Source organism: Anomaloglossus baeobatrachus, chromosome 4 (assembly GCF_048569485.1).
Source record: "Anomaloglossus baeobatrachus isolate aAnoBae1 chromosome 4, aAnoBae1.hap1, whole genome shotgun sequence".
Lineage (NCBI taxonomy): Eukaryota > Metazoa > Chordata > Amphibia > Anura > Aromobatidae > Anomaloglossus > Anomaloglossus baeobatrachus.
The window spans coordinates 476,119,619-476,146,616 of NC_134356.1; the positions used below are offsets into that span (position 1 = coordinate 476,119,619).

The 26,998-nt window shown below is 41.2% G+C and overlaps 1 protein-coding gene across 1 annotated transcript in view; it reads left to right on the forward strand.

Annotated features, from left to right (window-relative positions):
• Positions 1 to 26,998, forward strand: part of MYO1E (myosin IE) — a 225,348-nt gene that overhangs the window by 119,304 nt on the left and 79,046 nt on the right. The window contains exons 4-10 of the mRNA XM_075345717.1: positions 6,036 to 6,130; positions 13,331 to 13,418; positions 13,700 to 13,789; positions 15,532 to 15,663; positions 18,869 to 19,003; positions 21,230 to 21,362; positions 25,724 to 25,920. Of these exons, the coding sequence (XP_075201832.1) occupies positions 6,036 to 6,130; positions 13,331 to 13,418; positions 13,700 to 13,789; positions 15,532 to 15,663; positions 18,869 to 19,003; positions 21,230 to 21,362; positions 25,724 to 25,920 (870 nt within the window). The remainder of the gene's footprint in view (positions 1 to 6,035; positions 6,131 to 13,330; positions 13,419 to 13,699; positions 13,790 to 15,531; positions 15,664 to 18,868; positions 19,004 to 21,229; positions 21,363 to 25,723; positions 25,921 to 26,998) is intronic.

Genomic DNA, 26,998 nt, shown 5'->3' on the forward strand with positions numbered 1-26,998 from the left:
GGACCCTGAAGGTGGGTTTATATGGACAGTTAACAATTATAATACAACTAAATGCTTTCCAAAATCCCAGTCACACGTTGTGGAGAAAAATCCACACAAAAGTGAAAGCGTGGTGCATGAAGTCTGCAGGATGCTCCATTATTATGTGGATCTTCATTGCTGGTTTTTACTCTATTCGATGTTTAATAAATGGAGCAGGAAAAATCTGCAGCGTTATCTGCAATAAAATCTAAAATGTGCAGGTGTAAAGGTTGCTAGCGATGTCGCGAGCGATAGCACCCGCAGCCGTCGTTCGTGCGACATGTGGTGATCGCTGCCGTAGCGATATTGTTGTCACACGCACATACCTGTTCAGCGACGTCGCTGTTGCTGACTAACAATCCCTCCTTCAAGGGGGAGGTGCGTTCGGCGTCACAGCCACGTTACAGCGGCGTCACAAAATGGCCGCCCAATAGAAGAGGAGGGGAGGAGAGGAGCGGCCGGAACATGCCGGCCACCTCCTTCCTTCCTCCTTTCCGATGGACGCAGGTAGGATGATGTTAGTCGTTCCTGCGGTGTCACACACAGTGATGTGTGGTGCCGCAGGAACGACAAACAACCTGCGGAATAAAACACCAACGACATTATGATTTTGAGCGACTTGTCAACGATCAACGATTTTTGCCGTTTTTGCGATCGTTGATCATTGCTCCTAGCTGTCACACGCTGCGATGTCGCTAATGACGCCAGATGTGCGTCACAAACACCGTGACCCCGACAATATATCGTTAGCGATGTCGCAGCGTGTAAAGCACCCTTTAGTTGTGAATTTTGTTTTAGATTTATCAGTCCCGGAAGTGGTAAACTTGGTCATAGGCCTGCAAAAATGTTAAACGACCATGATTTTATCCTAATACAAGCTGTAACTTCATTTTATGTAGATTATACCTATATGTAAACTATGTGTTCACATATGAACATACTCTTACAGTATCTGGGTTACTTTGTTTCTGGCTTCTCCTGTATGTTAGATATTAGCGATGGCCAGACCCAAACTGTAAAAGTCCGGATCCACGAGGGTTCAAAAGTACCAATGCACCTACCCCAGGACCGGAGTTCTTGGGGAACTCCAGGTTACTATCCCGATCCAACAACTCTGGAAATTTAAAAAAAGGGAAAAGCAGTTGCATTATGCTTACCAGTCTACCACTCGGCTGTAACACTACTTCCAGGGCCGCTCATTATCCTTCATACATATGCACTGCTTCCCTGCCCATCGGCAGTGTCGATGACAGCATGTCTGACTGTAAGCAATCACAGATGCTGTGTGGGTGTCTATAATGGTGTAAAAATTAATAAATAAAAATTGGCGTAGGGTCCCCACATATTGTGATACCCAGTACAGATGAAGCATACTGCTACAGACTGCAGCCCACAGCCATTCACTTATCCTGGCTGTGTATCAAAAGAAGAGGGACCCTGTCTTGCTAAATTCTCCTAAATAGGGGGCTGAAAGCCCGTACTTACGAAGCGCTCACTGATATCCTAATCAGGCACGAATACTAAGATTCTTTATAGCAAGATACTATTTATTTTAATAGCACATGAATAGTCAATGGTACATAGGCATTAGAACTACTTTATGGTCATAGAATCTTATACAATAACAGAAACATGCATCAACATTACAGTTATGTTGTAGCAATCCTTTCTCATCGGAGGGACTCGATTAATGAGTAGGAAACAACATGGCATCTTGCATCACAGGAACAGTGCATCCACTTGAGCGTCCTGGAAATGTCCCTAATCATTAAGCGAGTCCGGTGTATTTTTATAGGAAAACTTTGTACGTTGTGTTTTCTGAGTGGTTAATTGGTGACCAGCATCTGACAGGTGAGTCATGTTCATGTAACTTGACCACAAGCTGCTGTGGGAACCAGCAGATTCCTGCACATTTCCTGCACATTTAGCCAGTTGACAACTGGCCGACCACAGTTTCCTGGAGATATTGCAAGGAGCCGTGAATTTTACATGCCAGCTTCCTTACACCTGTTGGCAATTAACCACAAGTTTCCTGACTTTGGAACTGTAAACGTTACTTCCTCATTATCGTGGTTTGCTCAAGATCTGTCTGACACGTATTCTTTGGTCATAGTGAAATAGGGTCAGCCAGAGGACATCTCTCTCTGATACTGAATTATTGATGGATCAAATAATATCTGGGATCACTATATCTTTTGATTATGATCCCTATCTAAATCACACTCATTCTTCAGTCATATCACATTGGTATCACAGACCCCATGTGGCTTTTCTAACATTATTTACAGAACTAATTTTAAAAGACAGCCTGCAGTCAACCCCCCCTCCCCCCCGCAGTTTTGATACCTAGTCAACAGCTTTTGTATTTTATTTCAAATAAAGGATTTTTGGTGCTTGTGTTTTTATTTCTTTTCACTTACAGATTAGTACTGGGGGATCTCATAGATGCCTCCCATTACTAATATAGGGCTTAATGGCAGCTGTGAGCTGTCATTAACTCCTTATTACCCCAATTGCCACCACACCAGAGCAATAAGGGATGAGTCGGTTAAAGTTTTGGGGTTGTCGCATCTAATGGATGAGACAATTCTGGACGGCTGCAGCCTATTTTTAGGCTAGGGGGACCCAATAACTATGGGCCTCCCCAGCCTGAGAATATCAGCCCCCAGCTGTTGGCTTTATCAAGGCTAGGTAAATTATTTATAAGATAAGCGCACGGCTAGGGGCTGCAACCTGTAGCTGAATGCTTCATCTGTGCTGCATATCATAATTGTGGGGGGACCCTGCACCAATTTATTTTATGTAATTATTTTTACACCACGATACGGAGACACACAGCATCTATGATTGATTACAGTCAGACACACTGTCACACAGGGTGGGGGCACAATCTGACTGCAATCAATCAGACACCCAGGAAAAAAGGAAATCCAGCTCCAATGCGGTTTATCGCATTGGAGCTGGATTTCATTTATTCCTACTGTTCCACACCCAGCAGGGTGTTGTCCTTGCTCCAGAACTCGGAAGTTCTATTCAGGTGAGCTGGCATTGTCCTATGTTGCTTTACAATCAGATGCAAGGACTGCTGGTGGGCGGGGGAAGCAGTGCATATGCATGAGGTTATTGACCAGCCCTGGAAGTAGCGGTACAGCTGCGCGGGAGACTCTTATTACACGCTTGCTCTAATTACCCTATCCCTTCTACACCCATTTTAAAGCATTGAATTTGGGTCCCCATACACTTAGATTGGGACCAGTGTCCAAGCAGATATCCCGGTTCAATTCTGGGCTGGAGCCAGGTTTTTGTTTTTTTTTTTTAAATCGCCCATCACTATTAGACGTCCTTTTATTTTTTTTTTATGCTGTGTATACTGTGGAAAAAAACTTTTGTTAAGGTACTGTACAATATAACATATACTCCCCTCAAAAGCACATTTTATAGAAATTTTTAAGAACTGGGGTTTTGCCAAAGTGGAATCAGTTTTTGAAATTTCTTAATAAATCTGTGCCTCATATGTGCTTAGGAAAGTGACAGCATATGCTGATCTAAAAGCTTCTCTTGTTGGAATACATCCTTGAAATATTCAAAGCAAATTCATTTGCAGAACTGCTGAAAAGTTTAGGTAGGTATGGTGAAAAATGCTGCAAAGTAAGAATGCTTACAGAAAATGAAGTGATAAGTTTTTATTTCTATCAATCTAACTAAATCAAATCAATATTTTGGGGTGACCGCCCTTTTACCATCGAAACATAATCTATTCTTAGGTACACCTGTGCTCCGTTTTTGAAGAACCTTGGCGGGGAGATCGTTCCAAATATCTCGGCGAACTAACCACAAATCTTCTACGAATTGAGGATTGCACAAATACTACTTTCTCAATGTAATCCCAGAAAGAGTCAATGTTGAGGTCAGGGCTTTGTGCTTAAAGGGGTATTCCCATATCCAAGGTCCAATTCCTTCCCAATATGTAGTAAGGTGTAGTAATAATAATATTGGCAAATGCTTCCAATTAGAAATGTAGTACAGTTTTCCTGGTTAGCTATGTCACTTACCTCATGTGCAGGGGACTACAGTCGCTTAGGTATCCATGTTTACAACCAACTAACAAACTGTCACTTTTGCATGCCCGTAACTACATGCTCGTAACCATGGATATTTAAGCTGCAATGCCATGCACATTAGGTAAGTGACATAGCTAACCGGGAGAACTTTACTACATTTCTAATTGGAGGCATTGGCTAATATTATCACCCCTACTACATATTGGGATAGGATCTTGGAGATGGGAACACCCCTTTAATGACTTTGTATGTTTGGAGTTCTTGTGCTGCTGCAGAATAAATTTGGAGCAAATCTGAAGCTTCTCTGAGGGTATTGCACGATGGATAGTTATTTGTCTGTATTTATTATTGAGGACACCATTAATCCTGACAAAATCCCCAACTCCCTTTACTGAAATTTGCTCCTAGGCACTCACTGCCATTTTTCTGCCTCACCGTTTTTGTTTTTTTTACATGTTTGAGTTGTTTGACCTTGTTTATATGACAAAACGTATAGGTTTTTTGATGCAATTATTTCATGAAGACCACTTCTGGCCTGACTCTGAGCAGTAGATAATGGTAGCTTGAGTCCCTCTGACTACTGGCAGTCTTGAGCCAATGACAAGTGCTGAACAACGTTCAATTTTGAAGGGAAGTATGCGTGTGTCTATGGTCCTCAACATTGCTCATTTCTTGGTTCCTCTTCTAAAGCTCTTAACCAGCACATCTTGAAACCCCTTTGTAAGACATTGATGATTCAGTACAACTACCTTTGTCTTGATACTGTGCTCAGTCTTACTATGGTGTATGACCTGATGCATAACTGTCTTTCACAACCTCACCTTTGAGGTATCTTTCACAAGCTCACCTTTTTAAGCTATTTCTTTTGTACAACTACAACATGTAGATGTGTCATGGTCTATTTTAACCATCCGTATTTATTTTTATCACCCATCCGTGTATATGTTTTTAAAACCATGTGTCATCCATTTTTTTTCGGTATGGATATCGAAAATGAAATTACAAACCTTCTCCTATACATTCATTGTACAATACACTAATGCCATCTATGTGCTCTACGTGTTTACACGGACCCATTGACTTGAATTATCCCTCGTCACCTGGGCTGCGGGGAAAAAAAGCAGACATGTCTCCATATGGTTCACACAGATACATGGTCCATGTGAAAACATGGCCATGTTTGCAGCACCATAGGGTATAATAGGTACATGTGGTATCTGTGGAAAAAAATGCCATGGACGGGCCTTATTGTGTTTCAACCTACATATGACCGACAATGATCATCAACTATTTATTTTACTTGGTTACTCATATGCGTACATGTTACATCGGTATCATCAGTGTGCATCAATGTGTCATCCGTGTGTCTCCTATACATTTAATGTTAAATACGTAAAGCTCGTAGATGGCACACAGATGCCATCCATGTGCTGTACGTGTTTTTCACAAACCCCTTAGATTAGTATTGCCAATCTCATTTGTGCTGCCGGAAAAAAGATGGACATGTCTCTGTGTAGTTTACATGGATACATAGTCCATGTGAAAAACAGACATGTGAAGATGACCATTGTTTATAATGACTGTGCTGTGCTGTCCTTATTAAATCGATATCTTAGACTTGATGACATAGGTGAATTACTTTGAAAGTGTTGGGATGGCTGCATAGTTCTTTGTTAAAGTGTTTATTGCTGCTGTTAAAATGAGGATTTTAGGAGTCCATTTCTAGATGGACTCATAAAATGCTTGTTTTGATTTCGGGATTATATATCCATTCTGCTTTGGATATTCAAAGTCACTATACCAGTCTCATCAGGTTTAATTAATCTTTTTAATACTTCATATAGTTTTGAATTGTGAGATAGGGTCACAGATCTGTTTTAAATTATGCATTATTTACATTGTGACTGTGGGTTTGAGATGGACTAAATTTTTACTTTAATTACTGTGTTCTAGGCGCAGTATGAAAATCCACCACATATCTATGCATTAGCTGACAACATGTACAGAAACATGATCATTGACAGGGAAAACCAATGTGTCATTATAAGGTAAGAGACTTATCAATTTGTCTGTTATGGTTTGTTTTTGTGTGTATAATTACGGTATATCTCACTCCAAAAGCTGAAGAATTTGAGGATTTGCTGCTGTGTATTTCGCTGTACTTTTAAAGGGGTTGTCCAGTATTCTGATAGTGACTGCAGACATCTGAATTCTAATATCTGGTGCACTGCAGACTTCTGAATCTTCCAAGGGTGTGCACAGCACACTGCCAGGATTCTCTGGTATAGCCGGGGAGTGCTGGCAATCACATGACCGCAAGTATGTGATGTATATACGTAATAATAATCTTTATTTCTATAGCACCAACAGATTTTGAAGCGCTTCACAATTCAGAGCTTTATATACAAACAAACGTAAGTTACAGTTACAGACTTCTGGCCATTTTCTGACTATACATGCTTGCCTTCGCTCAAAACAAGTGAGTGGAAGCATGTCACATACTTGGCTGGAAATCTGGAAATCGCTTACTTGCAGTCATATGACCACCCACGCTCACTGGCAATACTAGAGAATCCTGACAGTGTGCTGTGTGCACGCTGTGAAGATTCAGAAGTCTGCCGTCACATTGTCTAGTTTTCTGATAAGTCTGCCATCACTAAACCACTTTAACTTTTAAAAAAGGGCTGGATGATTTCCTCAGTACACACAACATTGTTGGTTATAAATGACTTAGTGACCAAATGTAGAACTGGTGGAGGAAGGTTGAACTAGATGGACCTAGGTCTTTTTTCAACCTTAGTAACTATGTAACTATGTAACTACTAAAAATGTCTGCATCAAATCCATTATTTGTGGACTGTACTGAGGAAGATGACGCTTTTTTCTCTAATATATTGCAAAGTTTCATACATATAATTATGTATATTTATAGATCACTATAATTATAATTACACTGTGCTGTAGAAGCCACTAATTCTTAATCATCAGCTAAATGTGTATTGTCCTAATGATGATCCCTGTCAGAGGTAACGTTAGGAAGGTCTCTGCAGTTCCCGAAATAAGAGTGTTTTCTTTGCATGTTTCTAGTAGAATCTGATGAGTCTCCATCTTTGAATAGGGTTAGCTTAACACCACATCTGGGGTGGTCAGGAAATGACTAATCGCTTGTTTTTGAGGTTCTTTCCAATGATAATATTTTTACTATTTATGTATTTTACCTTACGGTAAGTTAGTGCGTACACAAAGTTTGTAAAGTCGTCTTTCGAAAATGTTGTTTCACATGATATTGCCAGAGGACAAATTAGTTCCAATTCACTCACATCCTGGTTTATTTTACCCAAACCTCAAAAGTTTGCTATGCTTGGGAGAATAAAAAGCTAACGAGTCAATCTATTTATATCAATAATCAAGCTGTGATCACTAATCATACCTAAAGGAGGCGCATTATTAATAAGTGTAAAGTGGATGGTACACTTGGGTATTCACAGGAATTAAACAATTGCTTACCTTGTTTTCTATGAAGGAGAAAAGATGTTGGAAACAAAAATTATTTATATTAATCTGTTAGTGCATTGCATTTTACTGATGATTAAGAGAGTATTATGTGCGCTGAATTATAGAATGTTTAATTGAAAGCCAGTTAGAGAATATGTTACCAGGTTTTGGGAGCGGTTCTGACACAATCAAGCGTTTTTAGATTTAGCAATGCAGCAGAGCTGAAAAAGTTGCCCCCGACAACACTAGGCTCTGTATGTAAAATGTCTATAGACAGTCGACAATGATAATCTCCTAAAGCTAAAACACACATTGCAGATAAACAATAGCACATATTGTCATAAGAGATGCATTGCTGAAATCTGTATTAACCTCTACAGCATGCTGTCTTCAGATTACACATTACACAGCAAAAAAGCCTGACAGATTCCCTTGAAAGGGGTGATCTGAAACAAAAAAATTTGTAATCCTAAATATGTCTATTTAATGTAGTAATCTAATCTTTTCTAATATACTTCAATTAAAAATACCTTATCATTCCCTCACTATGCTACATAATGGGGTTTTTTGTTGTTGTTTTTTTTTTTTTAATATTTTGTTTGACATCCTCCCGTACATGTTGGGATACTTAAATGAGACATCATCAAGTGTCAGAGGCTGCGGTCCCTGATATTGAAACGATACGTTATCAATGCCATCTGCTTCAGGAAATAGACTAGTCCATGTTCTACTGAGCATGCGTCAGTTCTCAATTACCTTGTCGTTGTGTCATATTACTTCCAATGCACAGTGACAGTGTGCTCCCTCACTGGACCTATTGAGAAGTGACGAGCCAGCAAGAAAGAGCGCGTCTGTCAGTTCAACATTGTAAGAAGAGAACCCGGTGAGCAGAGGACTTGGCTGGGGGCGCAGCTGGTTTCTGCTTTTTCTGCTCTCCACGTTCTCTACTTACAGTGCGCAGTATCAGAGTGCTCTCTTGCTTGCTGACTTGTCACTTCTCATTGGAGCCAGAGAGGGAGTGCACTGTCACTGTGCATTGCAAGTAACATGACACAGTGACAAGGGAGAATACGATGGAATTGGCAGTCAACGCATGTTCAGTAGAGCAGGAACTAGCCCAGCCCCTTAAATGCATGTCACTGATGACGCATCGTTTCAGGGTGAGGATGTAGGTTGCGGCAGGTATTTAAGCCCTTGCTCCCTGATGACCTGTCGTTTGAGTATTCCAGCATGCACCATCAAACAAGACATAGGTTAAAAAAAATAAAATAAAACCATTAGTGTAGTGAGAACAAGAACTTTTTCATTATAGTGTATTAAAAAAAGATTAGATTATTACATTAAATAGATATTTAGGATTAAAATAAAGGTTTGCTTCAAATCACCCTTTTATGGTCCACAAGCGTGATGGATATTTTGTAAAATTTTCCTTTGAATATACTTGGAGCTAAATCCTCCTGACTGATGAGGGGCTGCTTATAAGTCTTTGGCTTTACCCAGAAAGAAACAAAATAGGATGATGAAACTTTACATTTATTCTACATACTCTCCACTGATGTCAACGCACTTCTTACATCGGTATTCCAAGTTCTGTAAGCCTAGCAAAAAGGATTTCGGTTGTGCCTCAAACCAGGCATCCGTAGCAGCCATGGCATCAGAAATGGTGTGAAATTTGGTATCCTTGAGGTCTTTCTTCAGGTTTAGAAACAGATGATAGTCAGAGGGAGCTAGATCTGGTGAATAATATAACATGCATGGTCAACCAGCTGGAAGCCCAGCTCTGCCAGTTTTACCATGGTCGCTTTCTGCAGTGTGAGCGGAGGCGTTATCTTGCAGGAACAAGATTCCTTTTGACAGCTTACCGCACCTTTTTGCCTTCAGAGCTGCATTCAATTGGTCCAAAAGTTTAATTTAATACCTTGCATTGATCGTGGAACCCTTTTGAAGGTAGTCCACTAGCAGCACGCCTCCTTATCCATCCCAGAACACAGACGCCATCACCTTTTGTGGCTGATTTTTGCACTTTGAACTTCTTTACATGAGGAGAACCACTGTGCCTCCAATCTTTTGACTGCTTGTTGTTTTCAGGGTCATACAAGTAAATGCAGGTCTAATCTATAGTGACCAGTCGATCCAGAAAGTTCTTATAAGTCCAGAAACGCTGACAAATGGACCGGGAAGTTTTTGCTCACATGCTTCTCTGATCTGTTGTCAAATATTTAGGGACCCACTTTGCAGATAGCTTCCTCATGTCCAAAAGTTCATAGATAATTACACAAATACATTCACGGGAAATCCCAATGATGTTTGCTATTGCTTTAGCTGAAATTCATCAATTCTCCAGTATAAGGTTGTGCACAGCATCGATGATCTCCAGAACAACCACTCTCAGTCGTCCAGGACGTTCCTCATCATTGGTGCTGAAGTGACCCGTTTTAAATTTGGCAACCCATTTCTTAACTGGAGAATATGAAGGGCATTGATTCCCCCCCAATGTCTGCGACATATCACCATGAATATCTTTCGCGGACTTTCCTTGCAGAAACAAGAATTTTATCACTCCTCTGTTCTCAGTTGCTGTGACTATCTCATTAGACTCCACCATTTTGTTTTCCCGCGTGCGTAGAACACTGTTGCCATAAGCAACACACACAAATTTTGAAAACATATATTAGACCCATAAGGATTTCATGTGATGTGATGTAACATTCGTTACCATAGAAACAAAAAAAGATCACAAAGCCAAAGACTTATCAGAAGCTCCTTGTGTGCTATATTCTTGTAGTTGTAATGGAACAAAACAAATCCATATATTACAGTGCCAATATGGGACATTTCACCCTTAGCAAAAGCAAGTGTATTGCTGCCGTTAGGTTGTTCACTGTTTTAAGATGTTACAAACCTTAAATGAAACTTATTTGATGAATTTGTGACCATATTCACAAGTGGAAAGCTAATGGATATTAATGTTTTGATCGCTGGGAACTGTTTAATGAGCTTTTATTTTTTGTAAAGCAATAGAACAAATGTAAGGCTACTTTCACACTTGCGTTCAGCGCAGTCCGTCACTATGGAGAATAGCGCAGTCCGTTAACGCACTGCGCTATTCTCCATAGACTTGTATGGACGACGCACTGTAACGCAAGTGTCAGCGTTGCATCCGCTGGACGACGCAGCGTCGTTATTTTGACGCTGCATCGGGCGGAAGGAACGCAGCATGTAACTTCTTTTGAGCGGCAAAAACCTTTATTTTTTACTGCGCATGCTCATTTTTTTTTTTTTATTAAAATCACAGAAACTTTATTTTGTTTCTCGGGGCCGAACATTCAGCTGAGCGCCCAGCTGCCGGCATGTGAGAGCTCTCAGCTGAGCGCCCGGCCGCCGGCATGTGAGAGCTCTCAGCTGAGCGCTCGGCTGCCGGTATGTGAGAGCACTCAGCTGAGCGCCCGGCTGTCGGCATGTGAGAGCGCTCAGCTGAGTGGACCGTTCACAATAGTCTGATGCCGGTAAAACTGTAAAAAAGAGAGAAAAAGAGAAAAAAAAAGCTTTCCGTTGTTTTGTACGATCCGTTGCAATGCAACGGATGCCGTTCAATGCAAGTGTGAAACTAGCCTAAGAGAGAGAAAATTATTATAAAATGACAGTGTAAAGCTAAATCCATATAGTTCCCATGTATTCACCATTATCTACTCTACATCTATTTAAAGTGCTGCTTTAATTACATCAACATTTTGTAGTAGCTGTACAATCTAAGCAAGCTGTCCTCCGCACCGTCCTCATGTGGGAGGGTGACATCATCCTGGCCACAAAGCTTCCGATATAGAATTCCAAAGCCACATTTCCATTTCTCCTTTCATGAAAAGTAGCACACTCTATATATTTACCATTACTGCTGAGATGTTTTTATATTTTCCATAAGTTAGCTATACTGGGGAACATAGGGGAACATTCCTGTTGTGGTGGTGCCATTATTGCTTTGTCATTTAATTGACTGGCTTTCTTTGTAATTTTTTTTATATTTTTTGACTTTTGTCATAAAGAGATTTCCTAATTCTTATTTATTCCTCTACAAAGTTATGAAAAACACTAAAAATCTATACTACTTTTCACATACAGAATGTAGTATCAATATTACCAAAACCTTTTATTCTCCCATATTATGAAATGTTATGATACTCACGAGATATCCCCATTCTGTTGCGTAATATGAAATACTCAGTACTTGTATACTCTTTTATAAATCCATGCTATACTCACATATGGCCTGTTCTCCTTTTATAGAACGAACACTTCTACCTTCCTCACCATTTCATATAGTTTACGTTGTTCTTGGTAGATGTTTTCGTCTATATTAGCTGTACTCTGCAATTTTAGTGCATTTTGTGGCTTTTCTCTATTATAATGAGGAGTTTTAGTGCTATATAAATATGGTTATTCTCATATTAAGTTGCTTTAGTTAGACAGCTTAAAACTAACTTAGAAAAAGCAAGTCAATTACAATCTGCTATCATTCTCCTGCACTGATCGCTTTTATCTTACCTAGTGTACAGCTCGTTTCCATGGAGATCGGTCACAAGTGCCTGGCTGAGTGTTAGCAGTAGCTGCATCAGATCTCTTCAGCCCATTGATCTCTATGCAGCAATTAGCTGCTCATCTCCTTCCCCTTTTATAATAGCTACTGAAAGGGCACTTTTATTAGTCCAGTAAAATTACAATCCCCTTGGCACACAGTGTGGGCAGTTTCCAGAGCAGTCCTCCTAATGAAGACTCTTTCTTTTCTGAATCCTGTACTTTTTTAAAGCCACCGTTATCGGAAAAGAAATACAGACAAAGCGTTAATGTGTAGTAGCAGACTAAGGCCTTGTTCGCACGTACCTGCTGAATATTCTGCAGCGATTTGACAGCACATGTGCGCTTCAAATCGCTGCAGAAACACTGCATAATGGATGCAGTTTTTCTGTAGGAAAATAGCCGATTTACTGCGTTTTGGATGCTGCCCCCACTATAGACAGAGTGGGAACTGCATCCATAGCACACGGAATAATTGACATGCTGCTTTTATGAACACACGGATTTGGGTCAAAATTTTAGCACCCAAATTGCTGCATTCAAAAAAGCAACGTGCGCCGTTCGCACGTATCATGCACAATCTACATAGATTGTGCAGGGGACGCAGGACGCATGCAATTACGCAACGTGCGCATGAGCCCTAACACTACTTACCAGAACTGCCACTCAAGGAAAAGCACCCACCCCTAGGCAACCAAAAGTAAGGAGACTGTAGAGCTCTGATCTGAGGTGACCAAAAACTAGAAATGATGAATCAGGGCTTATAAGAGGTTTTTGAAGCCACTTTTCCATTTTTGTCTTAAGGTATTTGCTGATGATTATTGTGCCAAATTCATCAAAATGTCATGTGCAGTTCATGAGTTTGGCAGAAAGGAAAAAAATGGTGCTTTATTTGCAACTTTTTAAGCAAGGACATACAAAAAACTCTACCAGGGCATGACTGCAATAGAGTTTCATCAAATACAACTTTTTAAAAAGTCACAAAGTTTGGTGCATAAGCCAAAAATATCTGGAATGACTAAACTTTGTCCACAAAGCAGAAAAGAAAAACAAAAAACAGGCGAGTATATAAGATAGACTTCAAAAAAAGGTGCAAAAAGAATAATGAATTAAGTGCAAACTAAAATAGATGCAATGCATATTTATAATATACTGTATATTCCCTTCTTTTTTTTCCTATTTAGTGGAGAAAGCGGTGCAGGAAAAACAGTGGCTGCAAAATACATCATGGGCTACATTTCTAAAGTATCAGGGGGAGGCCCAAAAGTTCAGGTGAGGAAAATGGCTTTTTACTTGTGCTAAATACCACTGGGAATTATTTCTTGCTCAGTAAGGACAGTACCTCCAGAAGTCAAGTCCAAATGCATTTCAGTCGGTCAGTGCCACATCTGGTTACAGTCTGTATGGGTGTGGAGACATGGCGATATTATTCTAAGCTCCTCCGGGGCATTGTCGATTCCGACATTTACCGCTCTGCCTGAAATCCTACAGACAGTATGTCCTTTTCCAATACATTTCATATGTTGACCGCTGCCTCCTTTTGTCATTTTCAGCATGTGAAGGATATTATTCTGCAGTCCAATCCTTTATTAGAGGCCTTTGGGAATGCGAAGACTGTCAGAAATAACAACTCCAGCAGATTTGTAAGTTGCAGTTATTTCTTTTGCATGCACTTGTGTAAAAAACTTCCTAATCTTAATACTTCTATAGTAAAGAAATTTAGATTTATGTGCCAAGCAGGTATCTATATTATTTCACTGACTATAAAAGTGGAGTTTGTCTAAAAAGTGACTTTTAATCAGAACGTTAACAATTGTACACCTATAGTGCCCTGTACTGGACACCAATAATAAAGATGTGCCGTGCGTGCCTTATTGTGAGTTATATGCATGTATTTCTCAGCTGGAATGTAAAATCAAACCCTACCGGGTAAAGTTTAGGATATAACTAGGGATGATCGAATACCTCAAATATCTCGCTTTGTGAATGTTTTCCGAATAGGTCGCCACTACGCGAAAATTCGATGCGCAATGTAAGTCTATGGGAAGCCTGAATAGTTGTTGTCCGGGTTTCTCATAGACTTGCATTGCACATTGAATATTCGCGAATAGTCGAATAGCGACGACCTATTCGGAAAATATTCGTGAAGCCGAATATTTGAGGTATTTGATCATCCCTAGTTATAAACCATATCACTGAGCAATGAAAGGATATCTAATGTCATCAAAAATCTATTTTATTTTACTTTACAGGTGATTATATTATACAGCACAGAGTTGTAGATATTTAGATAAATGCCACAAAATCATAGAGGGGTGTCTATGTACTCTGTACATAGCATGTGTTTGGCATTGGCCACTAAACCTATAGTTACCAAATTATACACAGCAGAAGACCAAAGAAGAAAGGTCAGTACTCACCTGAAATCTTGAAAGTCAGTCCTTTATTTGATCTGATAAAAGCAGGACGGGAGGGAAGGGGAGGATGCAAAGAGCAGAAGGACGACAGCTGCCATTTTGCGCTTAAGGTTGCACTTCTACGGGTCCCTTACGCGCGAAATGGCAGCTATCGTCCTTCTGCTCTCTGCATCCTCCCCTTCCCTCCCGTCCTGCTTTTATCAGATCAAATAAAGGATTGACTTTTTGAAGATGTTGGGTGAGTGCTGACCTTTCTTCCTTGGTCTGCTGCTGTGTATAGTTTATATCTGCTTGGTTACAGCACCCCATGACTTGCTTCTCCACCCAGCTTCACAGCTATGCCGTCTTTCAGACCGTAGTGTGTGTGTGTGTGTGTGTGTGTGTGTGTGTGTGTGTGTGTGTGTGTGTGTGTGTGTTAGTAGTGCTGGACACTTTGTGTTTTTTTTTTTTTGTTTTTTTTTTTAGTATCTGCTATAGTTACCAAACCTATAAGCTCAGTACATGGGATGAGTGCCGCTTAAATCATTCTATAAGGCGCCCTTGCACTGGAAAATATCCATATGTTTCATCCATATGGTAGGTCTGACAGTAGCAGTTAAGCCACGCTGAGCAGTGCCTTATACCTAAGTACTATGTGCTGTGCTTCCTAAAGTGCTTGTGCCAAAAGACCTCATGCTCTACGCGTTTCCTACATTATTTGTTCTTGCCTGAAATCATCAGGGGCATTATAGCAGCGTTAAGGTGTGCATGGCAGACTTTATTAATGGTGTCCAGTACTGGGCACTATAGGTGTACAATTTTTAAAGTTCTGATTAAAAGTCACTTTTTAGACAAACTCCAAACTTTTAACGTATTTCACTGACTACAGAAGTGGAGTTTATCTGTTAGTGTATACAGTGAAAAATATCTATATTATTTGGGTGTAATCACCTACCCATGAAATGTTTTTAAATCTGTTTTTCCAAAAGGGAAAATACTTTGAAATCCAGTTCAGTCCTGGAGGAGAACCAGATGGAGGCAAAATATCTAATTTTTTGCTGGAAAAATCTCGAGTGGTGATGAGAAATCCAGGAGAAAGAAGTTTTCATATATTTTATCAGGTATGAGCACGAACAGAAAATATTGTTTAATGGCACTTGTGAATGCACTACTTATTAACAAGAGTCTTGGATTGCCGTCCTTTTATCCTTCCTTCTGTATTTGTGTATATAGACTTGTTCCAAGGCTTTCTGACCTGAATCATTCTGCAGTTCCCTGTTGGATCGTCTGGGTGCTAATGTCAAATGAATATTATTAAATGTATCAAATCATATTCCCGTGTCAACAGATGTTATTATTGTTACACAGTCTTCAGTGGCTAATACTTGGCAAAAGAGTGCAAAAAGCTGTGAAGCTCATTGTGTCATCTTGTGGGATTACATGAGTTACTGATTAAATGCATTTCAAGTCTAAGTAACAATCTGAAAATAAACTCTTGTGTAAGGAAGAAAGGTCGAGTTCAGACGGAGCAGAATCCTGGACAGATACTGATTTATTTCACGCACACACAGATTTTTACTATTGATCTCACCTGTTTAATGTATAGGGGCTAAGGCGGGCTTTACACGTTGCGACATCGCTAGCAATTGTTAGCGATGTCCAGAGCGATAGCACCCGCCCCTGTCGCACATGCGATATGTGCTGATTGCTGCCGTAGCGAACATTATCGTTACGGCAGCTTCACATGCACATACGTGCTCGGTGACGTCGCTGTGACTGCCGAACAATCCCTCCTTCAAGGTGGAGGTGCGTGCGACATCACCGCAACGTCACTAATCGGCCGGCCAATAGAAGCGGAGGGGCGGAGATGAGCGGGACATAACATCCCGCCCACCTTCTCCCTTCCAGAATTGCCATCGGGACGCAGGTAAGGAGATGTTTGTCGCTCCTGCGGGTTTACCCACAGCGATGTGTGGAGCTGGAGGAACGACAAACAACATTGTACCTGCGGTCGAACCGACATTATGGAAATGAACGACGTTACACGGATCAGCGATATTGTACGCTTCTGTGCTTGTTCGTCATCGCACCTAGGATTTACACGTTGCGATGTCGATACCGGCGCCGGATGTGCGTCACTAACGACGTGACCCCGACGATATATCGGTAGCGATGTCGCAATGTGTAAAGCCCCCCTAACTCTATGGTGAATCGGCATGTAACACAGATAGCATTAGCAGTAAATTTCTCCTGCTGTATGTGGACCCAGCAAACGGCTCCAAATTAAAGGGAACCTGTCACCAGATTTGGCCTTTATAACCTAAAGCCACCACCAGTGGGTTCTTATATACAGCATTCTAGAACACTGTATATAAGAGCCCAGGCTGCTGTGTAGAACATAAAAATGACTTTATAATACTCACCATAATACTCACTCATACTCAAGGGGCGGTGCGTGCAGACTGGTCGGATGGGTGTCTCTGTTCTCCGGGTGCGGCGCCTCGCCTCCTCTTTCAGCCATCTTTGTCCTCCTCCTTCTGAAGCGTGGGTGCATTACGCGTCCTACGTCATGCACACAGGCCGGCATTGAGGTCCTGCGCAGGCGCACTTTGATCTGCCCCCTTCGTGGGTAGCGGGTAGGGAATTTCTGCCATTGTGTTTGGTTGTTCCGGTAAAAACATAAATTAGAGGAAAATGAGGGAGAACAGACCAATTCTAATGTTGTGGGTTAGTTTGGGTTGTTTGGCATGAATTCATGTACTGTAGCTGCCAGAGTTTCCATAGACTCCCTCTATGGACCAAAAGTAAAAACCTTCATAAGTTTGGATGCAGATACTTATTATTTTCTTTGGGGCTATTCACATATCGAGGGTTTTTTTGTGGACTGAGTGCAAAAATAAATAAAAATGATGCATGTCCTTATTTGATCTAAGTCACGGATCAAAATCACACATTCAATTTTATAAGTCTATGAAAAACTAATTTCCATCCTCTTCAAAGGGTAACGAAAACTTGGAATTTTTTTTGGGGGGATAAAGTAAAATGGGATCAAACAACACTGATGGTATAAACTGATATCAACCAAAAAAATCAAGCAAACAAAAAAGGACAGGAGAATGAAGCCTAAGAGCGCAGTCACACAGTATAACTCGTCTGAGGATCTCAGCGCATTGCTCAGACTGGCCAGCGGCTCTCCTGAGCTGAGCGTGACAGCTGCAGAGAACTACATACTGTCAGGAGAGCCGGTAGCCTGTCTGAACATTGCGATACAATCCTCGCACAAGTTATACGGCTATGAGAAACCAAGGGAAAAATTGTGAAAACATACCCTGCTGTAACTAAATAAAAGCATAGTGCATATAAACATAGGGTACTTAGTAAACACTGTTTTTGATCAAAAAAAGCATAAAGCTATCCCACCAACGCCAAGGTGTACCCAGTTGGGATAGTACCTACACTCTCTAATATTAAAACCTTACCATGGGTCTAAAATAGGCCTCAATGTGGCTAAGGGCTGAGAGCGACCGGGTTCCAACAGGACACACACAGTCAGGGGGATTCACAGAATGAAATGTCCAGCTCACCAAGAGGGAGCTATACGGCTATGTGACTGCACCCTAATAGTTGGAGTTTTGGAAGCTGCACCTGTAACAATCAGCTGAATGACTTTAAAAAAAACACTAAGCTGTGGGTTAATGGGATATAATATTTAATTAAAATATGCTCTTTTAGCCTTTTGTGGAGATAAAACTCAAAAAATATTGAAAGTAAATTAATCTCCAGGTTTTTACCACCTAATATCTAAAATTTATAATAAATGTATAAATTTACAATGCAGAAACAGACCCTGATTCAAGTAATGTGTCACTTACTGGACTGCTTGCTGTAATTTTGATTTAATTATTGTATTATCGGCAGGAGATTATCACTAGTGGACTAGTAAACTTGCTGCCATATAGTCTTCCATATGAGCGCTAGCTAACCCTGCCTCCATCAGATTGGCAGCTTTCTGCCTATGCACATTGAACACAGAATGCTGTCAATCATTGGTGTGGGCAGAGTTATACAGAGCTTAGCATTCAGAGAACAAGTAGATTTGCAACAGATAAAACTGTGATTTTATCAGAACATGAGCAACCCAATAAGTGACACATCACTGGAATCAGGGTCTTTGCCCCAACATCATGCTACTCTCAGATGCGGTAGGAAAAACCTTGTGACAGATTCCCCTTAAGATCACAATGCAGTTACTAAAATGTTTGTGGGTGAAATATTGTGAAAGAAAACGCAACATAACCCAAATCTGTTTTCTATCACTTGCTGCAGTTGATTGAAGGTGCTTCAAAGGAACAAAGGAATGACCTTGGGATTACAAACCTAGATTATTATTACTACCTTAGTCAGTCTGGATCTTACAAAGTGGATGATATTAATGACAAGAGGGACTTTCAAGAAACCATGGTAAGGGATTTGTCTGTGTATACTTTTTTACATGTTTGTAGACATTAGTTGTCCTGGTCATCCCATGTTTTCTGCTCCCAGCAGAGGCATACTGCACTTTTTAACTGGTGATAGGCTGCAGAGCATATATGTGCATAGCCTTCCCTTCTGCATAGAATTACAGTCGACTAGCCTTCTATACAGTAGAGCAAAATAATATTAGATAGATAGACAAATGGCACACTTGTAAGCCAAGTGAATAGCGACATACAAATACCATTGGCGCATGCACCAGAAGCTGAATGCTCATGCTGAATGAAGATCCTAAGCACTGTGTGAACACGGTCTTAGCGGGGATGTTAATGTCAGGAGCCTCATCTGTTAAGCAGAGCAGACGGATAGCACCGGTCACTCTGGAGAAGCCTGCACATACATACTCTTCTCTCAGACATACTATTGATCTTAACTATATAATGCTTCATCTTCTATAAGGTGGGGCTGGAGGGGAAAAGTACACTTTTCACTTAGGATCAGCAACTTTCAGACATTTAAGTCTGTAATCAATGAGGGAACTATGTTTAGCACCCCCAACTTTTAGGCTATGTGCCCACGCTGCGGAAAATGCGCGGATTTTGCCGCGGATTTCTCGCGGAAAAGCCGCGGATTTCCCGAAAAGCTGCAGCACAGGTACTTCCCAGCCATTTCTATGGCATTTTGGAAATGTTGTACCCACGCTGCGGATTTTTCCGCAGCGGATTTCGTGCGGATTTTGGTCCGGAAAAATCTGCAACATGTCAATTATTGTTGCGGATTTTCATCCGGATTTTGGCTTTAAGGCTATGTGCCCACGCTGCGGATTTTGCCGCGGATTTACCGTGGATTTTCCGAAAATCTGCAGCAGCGGCACTTCCAAGCCATTTCAATGGCATATTGCAAATGCTGTGTCCATGCTGCGGATTTTTCCGCGGCGGATTTGCCGCGGATTTTGATCCGGAAAAATCTGCAGCATGTCAATTATTGTTGCGGATTTTGGTGCGGATTTTGGGTATAGAATGGGGGAAAAAAAAAAATCCGCATCAAAATCCGCGGCAAATCCGCGGCAAAAATAAGGTGCGGATTTGCCGCGAAAGTCGCGGATTTTCATGCAGAAAAATCCGCAGGTACATTCTACCGTGGACACATAGCCTAAAATTGGGGGAAAAAAAAAAATCCGCATCAAATCCGCGGTAAATCTGCGGCAAATCCGCACCTTTGAAAAGGTGCGGATTTTGCTGGAAAGCTGCGGATTTTGATGCAGAAAAATCCGCAGCTACATTCTCCCGTGGACACATAGCCTTAGGACAGCTGAAATTCTTCGACCCCCTTCAACTACTTAAAGAGAAATAACCATCACGATTTTCATATATAAAGTAAAGCCAGTGCTATACTGGCACTCTGATGCTGAATGTAAGCATGGCTTTTGTTCTGAGATTGCAGGTTTTATTTCAGAAATATGTGCAAGTAAAGTTACAGCAATACACTGCTATTTGATTAACAATATGTCGGTTGGGTTTTGCAATCTATTTCCGCCCCTGTCTGCTGACTGGCCTTGGTAGATTTTAGACTGTATGGGCTCCTTCCAGGTATGAGTAATTTCTATCACGTGATAGGGTCGTGTTCGAAATGCAGCCCATACAGTCTAGCATCTTCCAAGGCCAAGCAGGTAGGCAGACAGGGGCGGAATAGATGGCAAAACCCAACCCACATATTTTTGCCCTTGTTGCACCTGTCAATCAAATAGCAGTGCATTGCAGGAACTTTACTTTCACATATTTCTGAAATAAAACCTTCAATCTATGAACAAAAGGTATGCCAAGATTCAGCCTCCTAGTGATGGTATAACACTGGCTTTACTTTATATATGAAATCCTGCTGGTTGGTTCTCTTTAATACAATAAGGCCCACAATAAAAGGAGTTGGCAAGTGCTTCTGCAAAACCGTCGGATCAGTATTAGTGTGGACTCCTAACTATCAGGCATATGGAACGTCAGAAAACTCATTTTCCGTATAGGAGAAAGCTTAAAGGGGACAATGCTTTCAGTGTTGAGGATTGTTGTGCTCAACTAGATTACTGACAAAGTACTAGTAAAGCATTGTTCACTGTACTAGAAGAGGTGCGAAGGTGATGGTTATACTTTGAAGAAAATCTATATACACTATATAGGATCTGCTAGTCTCTCTAATAATTCTCATTTTTGTTCCCTACAGCACGCCATGAGTGTTATTGGTATTTTTGCTGAAGAGCAAGCCATGGTGCTTCAGATTGTAGCAGGCATTCTGCATCTGGGTAACATTAGCTTCAAAGAAAAAGGAAACTATGCTGCAGTGGAGAGTGAAGAGTGTAGGTATTTCTGCATATGACTAATGGACTGACGCTTTTAGAAGCACTCCTGTTATTTATTGTTATTCGCTAACCCTGTGTAAATATTAGTGTTGTGTCATTGTGTTAATATACTCATCAATTGCCGGTCTACCAGTGTCCAGCTCCATTCTGATCCTGTTTTGAGTCACATGATGGCAATTCCTATCAGACAGATCACACTACTCATTGTGTGTGAGCTAGAAGTCTCTCAGTGCAAGTCTATGGGGCACTTTGCACACTACGACATCGCAGCTGCGATGTCGGTGGGGTCAAATCGAAAGTGACGCACATCCGGCGTCGCAGTCGATATCGTGTGTAAATCCTTTTTGATACGATTAAGGAGCGCAAAAACGTCCAAATCGTATCATCAGTGTAGCGTCGGTCATTTCCATAATTTTGGAAGGACCGATGTTACGATGTTGTTCCTCGTTCCTGCGGCTCACGCCGGCTATGCGGAAGGACAGAGGTTGGCGGGATGTTTACGTCCCGCTCAGCTCCGCCCCTCCACTTCTATTGGCCGCCTGCCATGTGACGTCGCTATGACGCCGCATTACCCGCCCCCTTAATAAGGAGGCGGTTCTCTGGCCAGAGCGACGTCGCGTGGCAGGTGAGTGCATGTGAAGCTGCCGTAGCGATAATGTTCGCTACGGCAGCTATCACCATGATATCGCAGCTGCAACAGGGGCGGAGACTATCGCGCTCTGCATCGCAAGCATCAGCTTGCGATGTCGTAGTGTGCAAAGTGCCCCTAAGGAGCCTTGTTCTGATGCTCCATAGACTTATTTGTAAAAGCGACTTCCAAATCAAACACAGACCCCAGCTTGACTAATAGGGCTGGAACGACACTGGAAACCGGGGAAGAAGGCGATCAGTGAGTATATTAATACACCTAAATTACACAGGTTTAGGGAATAAACAGCCATAGTGCATTCTGTTTATCTTGTGATCTAAAACATTTCTGCAATTGGTTTTAATTAAAAAAAAATAAATAAATAACTTGTATATCTCATGTAGCTTGCATGTGTTGCATGGTCACAGGCACTAATTCTAATAGCGTGAAATAGTATTTACCACAATCCAAATTGGATACCCCTCTGCAAATTCACTAATAATTAATGTACATATTGTACAACCATGAGACCAAGTCAAGAATAATAGAACAAAATGTGGTGCCCATCATGATCTCATTACATGAAGATGATGGCTCTTGGTTGATTTTGTCTTCCATTCTTAACTTTATCGTCTGATGAAGGTCGTTGGTGGATCTGAAAGGTTGACATGATGGATTGCTCTATTGCAAGTCAACTTAATTGGTCTTTTAAGATGTGCAAAGATACATATGTACAAAATAGTGTTCCTGTCTATAGCTACCACTTATAAATATGGCAACAAGAATACCTGCTTTATTTGTAGCCAGTATCATTTCTGATGTCTATAGCAATACTAGGAGAAACTATCCGGGAGACTTTTGCTTTGTTTATTTGAGACCATTTGTTACTGTTAAGTGCACAAATTAACAGGGTTTTCTATTTATTCAAAATGGATGAGCTATCCTTAGCATAGTCACCATAATCGATCCTTTGGTGGTCCAACACAGAGGCAGAAAACTACAATATCTACTACATGAGCACCACATCCCCCTTCAAACACCCAATGAGCCAGGAGTCAGACTCCCTCCAATCATAAATAAAAGTAAACTGTCGCTACTAGGAATAAAAAAAGAACCACCCCTTTAATTCATCTGACTTATTACATTACTTATGGTTCCTCGAATATCAGTATGGAGTCACTAGTTATCCGATCTCCTGTCTACCCTGCCTTATATCATTTCATTGTTGTATAAAGCAAAGCGACACTACTCTGTCCTCCTCCTCCTTGACCTATCTTTTGCATTTGACACCGTGGACCATTCCCTCTTGCTACAGATTCTCTCATCTCTTGGTATCACAGACTTGGCATATCCTGGATCACTTCATATCTAACAGATCGGATTTCAGCGTCTCCCACTCACACTACCTCCTCATCCCGCCACCTATCTGTTGGTGTCTCCCAAGGTTCAGTTCTTGGACCACTGCTGTTCTCCATATACACCTTTGGTCTGGGACACCTCAGAGTCCCACGGCTTTAGTATCATCTCTATGCTGATGATACACAGATCTACCTCTCTGGACCTGACATCACCTCCCTACTAACCAATATCCCACAATGTCTGTCTGCTATTTTATCCTTCTTCTCTGCTCGATTTCTAAAACTGAACATGGACAAAACAGAATTGATTACCTTTCCCCCATCTCACTCTTCCACCCCACCTGACCAATCCATCAAAGTTGATGGCTGCTCACTCTCCCCAGTCATGCATGCTCGCTGCCTGGGGATAACCCTTGACTCCACTCTCTCCTTCAAGTCACATATCCAAGCTCTTTCCATTGCCTGCCAACTCCAGCTCAAAAATATTTCCTGGATCCGTACATTCCTTGACCAAGAATCTGCAAAAACGCTAGTGCCCTTATTATCTCCCAGCTCGACTACTGCAACCTCCTGCTTTCTGGGCTCCCTTCTAACACTAACGCCCCCTACAATCTATCCTAAACTCTGCTGCTTGACTAATCCCCTCGCTGTTCCCCAGCTTCTGCTCACTGCCAATCTCTTCAGTCTTCCCATTGCCCAGAGACTCCAGTTCAAAACCCTAACCATGACATTGAAAGCCATCCACAACCTGTCTCCTCCCTACATCAGTAACCGTTTCCCTGTACCTACCTGCATGGCATGAATGGCGCTATAATAATAATGATCATAAATAATATGGGACTATCCTGTGAAGACGTTAGATCACTTCTGTAAGTAAAGATGGTACAACCCAGAATAACACATTTATATTTCATGAGTAGAATTTGATATGCCCCGATATCAGATAGAATTGTACAATAACAGTGTGTTGAAGCTTATGTCTTTAAATGAGTTTGATGACAGTAATTCCCGTAAGCATGTATTCTGCCGTCCATCATTAGCACTAATATGGTGTGCAGATATAGCCGCAATGTGGCCACAATCTGCTATTAATCTAGAAGAAAGGAGGGAAGTAAAGTACTTTTTAATGTCTAGAAATTGCTTCCAGGATCCCAGGAACAAAGTGATGCAGAAATCACAAACATTATCTGAAAAGCTGTCCTTCCAGGGACACTGTCTTGATGGAGGTCATTAGACCAAGGATCTGTAGAAACAAACAATATCTGGAAGTATCAACAGAGAAATATCATAGGTAGCCCTATGGAAAAAATAGAAAAATATATATATACTCTGTCTCTATGTCTGTGTCTGTCTCTTTCCCTGGCAGTCTGTCTCTTTGTCTGTGTCTGTCTTTGTGTCTGTCTCTTGCCCTGGCTGCATTGTGATACGCCAACATATATAATATATATATATATAACTGTATATTACTCCTAATAATTATTGACCTTTTTTTTTTTTTTTTTTATTTTCTAAATGGTGCTAACTGCCCAAAAGTGGGGGCACAAATGTTAAAAAATCCCCTGGACTTAATACAGGGCACATAGGGCTTTGAATAATGGCGATTTAATACCTAAATAATCTTATGACACGTTCAGGAATCCTTTAAGTTTTCTTAATCTCCTTTTAATTATCTGAAACTCAGTAGGGATAATGATGAAGTATATTTTAAACCAAAACCTAAGACCATCAGTGCAATAATGAGCTTAGCGGCACTCAAAAATACGTCTCCAAGGAGGTTTAGTATCCAGATTCCCTGCAGTAAGATTAATTAAGCCGAATATTTACCTGTAATGTGGAGGAAAAAACAGCAGTTACAATAAATTTGTAAGGCTTGGTGCACACTGCATCAGCGATTATATGTCAGGAAGATTTACTGACCTATATCGCTGGTGGAAGTTGTATGCTATTTTAACGGCATATAGTGACATACTATACAGCTGCGTTTGTTCAAAGCTCTTTATCGGTCATTGTCTTAAAAGGTTTTCTTGTCCAAGATTAGTCCTGAGACAAAAAAAAAACAAAGCTAGGTACAGCTTTTGAAAACTTTGCTATTGATTTTCATCCTCAGGAAAATTCATATTTCTCCTATCAGTGGGCAAATGAGTGGAGGTGTATGTAGTATATAAACTGGCTGAGTCCACCAGTATGAAATGGCTTTGGCTTGTAAAGAAGGCTCCTGCATGATGGAAACCCCTCTAGGATATTCATATTCCTTAATGCATATGGGTAGGGGTTGTCCTAATGTGACAAACCCATTTAAAATACAACTTTTTTGCATAAATCCAATAAATGACATTTGAATGAGCTGTTGTTATAATCTCCTATATTTACAGTTTTAGCATTCCCTACATTTCTTCTTGGAATAAATCAAAGTCGTCTAAAAGAGAAGTTAACAAGCAGACAGATGGACAGCAAGTGGGGCGGAAAGTCTGAGTCCATCAATGTGACCCTGAACGTGGAGCAAGCCTGCTACACCCGAGACGCCTTAGCCAAAGCACTGCATTCTCGATTATTTGATTTTCTGGTGGATGTAAGTATGGCCTTATATACAGGTGTAAGCTGGGATGGTACCAACCTTATTCTACGCACATAAACCGGTGACAGGTCATTTCTCCAAACACAATATTTTGTCTTGACATGTAACAAGGTTTATTGAGTGAGCACATTCTTGAGGAGCACCCCCTGAGATCCTACCATGGTGACAAGAATGATTTCTATACTGTAAATGATAATGCTATTGCATACATAGAAAATATTGATATTCGACTTTGATTTTTATCCTTTTGATATTTTTCAATCATTGTCTATTGTCTGGTGTTTATTTTTATATGATGGTAAGGTATACGATTAAATAAGTATTGAGTGACTAATTGTTTCTGAAGAAATACATTATAAATATTTTTTTCTACTAGTTGTCCTGTGCTTCCTGGGGTCCTTGGACCTGCATGAGATTTAGGGTCACTTTGCACACTACGACATCGCAAGCCGATGCTGCGATGCCGTGCGCGATAGTCCCTGCCCCCGTCGCAGCTGCGATATCATGGTGATAGATGCCGTAGCGAACATTATCGCTACGGCAGCTTCACATGCACTCACCTGCCCTGCGACGTTGCTCTGGCCGGCTAACCGCCTCCCTCCTAAGGGGGCGGGTTGTGCGGCGTCATAGTGACGTCACACGGCAGGTGGCCAATAGAAGCGGAGGGGCGGAGATGAGCGGGACGTAAACATCCCACCCACCTCCTTCCTTCCGCATAGCCGGCCGGGATGCAGGTTGGAGATGTTCCTCGCTCCTGCGGCTTCACACACAGCGATGTGTGCTGCCACAGGAACGAGGAACAACATCGTAACATCGGTCTTTCCCAATTCATGGAAATGACAGAGGCTACACCGATGATACGATTACGACGTTTTTGTACTCGTTAATCGTATCAAAAATGCTTTACACACTACGATTTCGAGCGATGCCGGAAGTGCGTCACTTTCGATTTGACCCCATCGACATCGCACCTGCGATGTCGTAGTGTGCAAAGTGCCCCTTAGTTTCTGCACAAATTAAAAGGATTAATATTCTATAGGGTTTATGAATGAGTAGTGATGGGCGAGCAGTG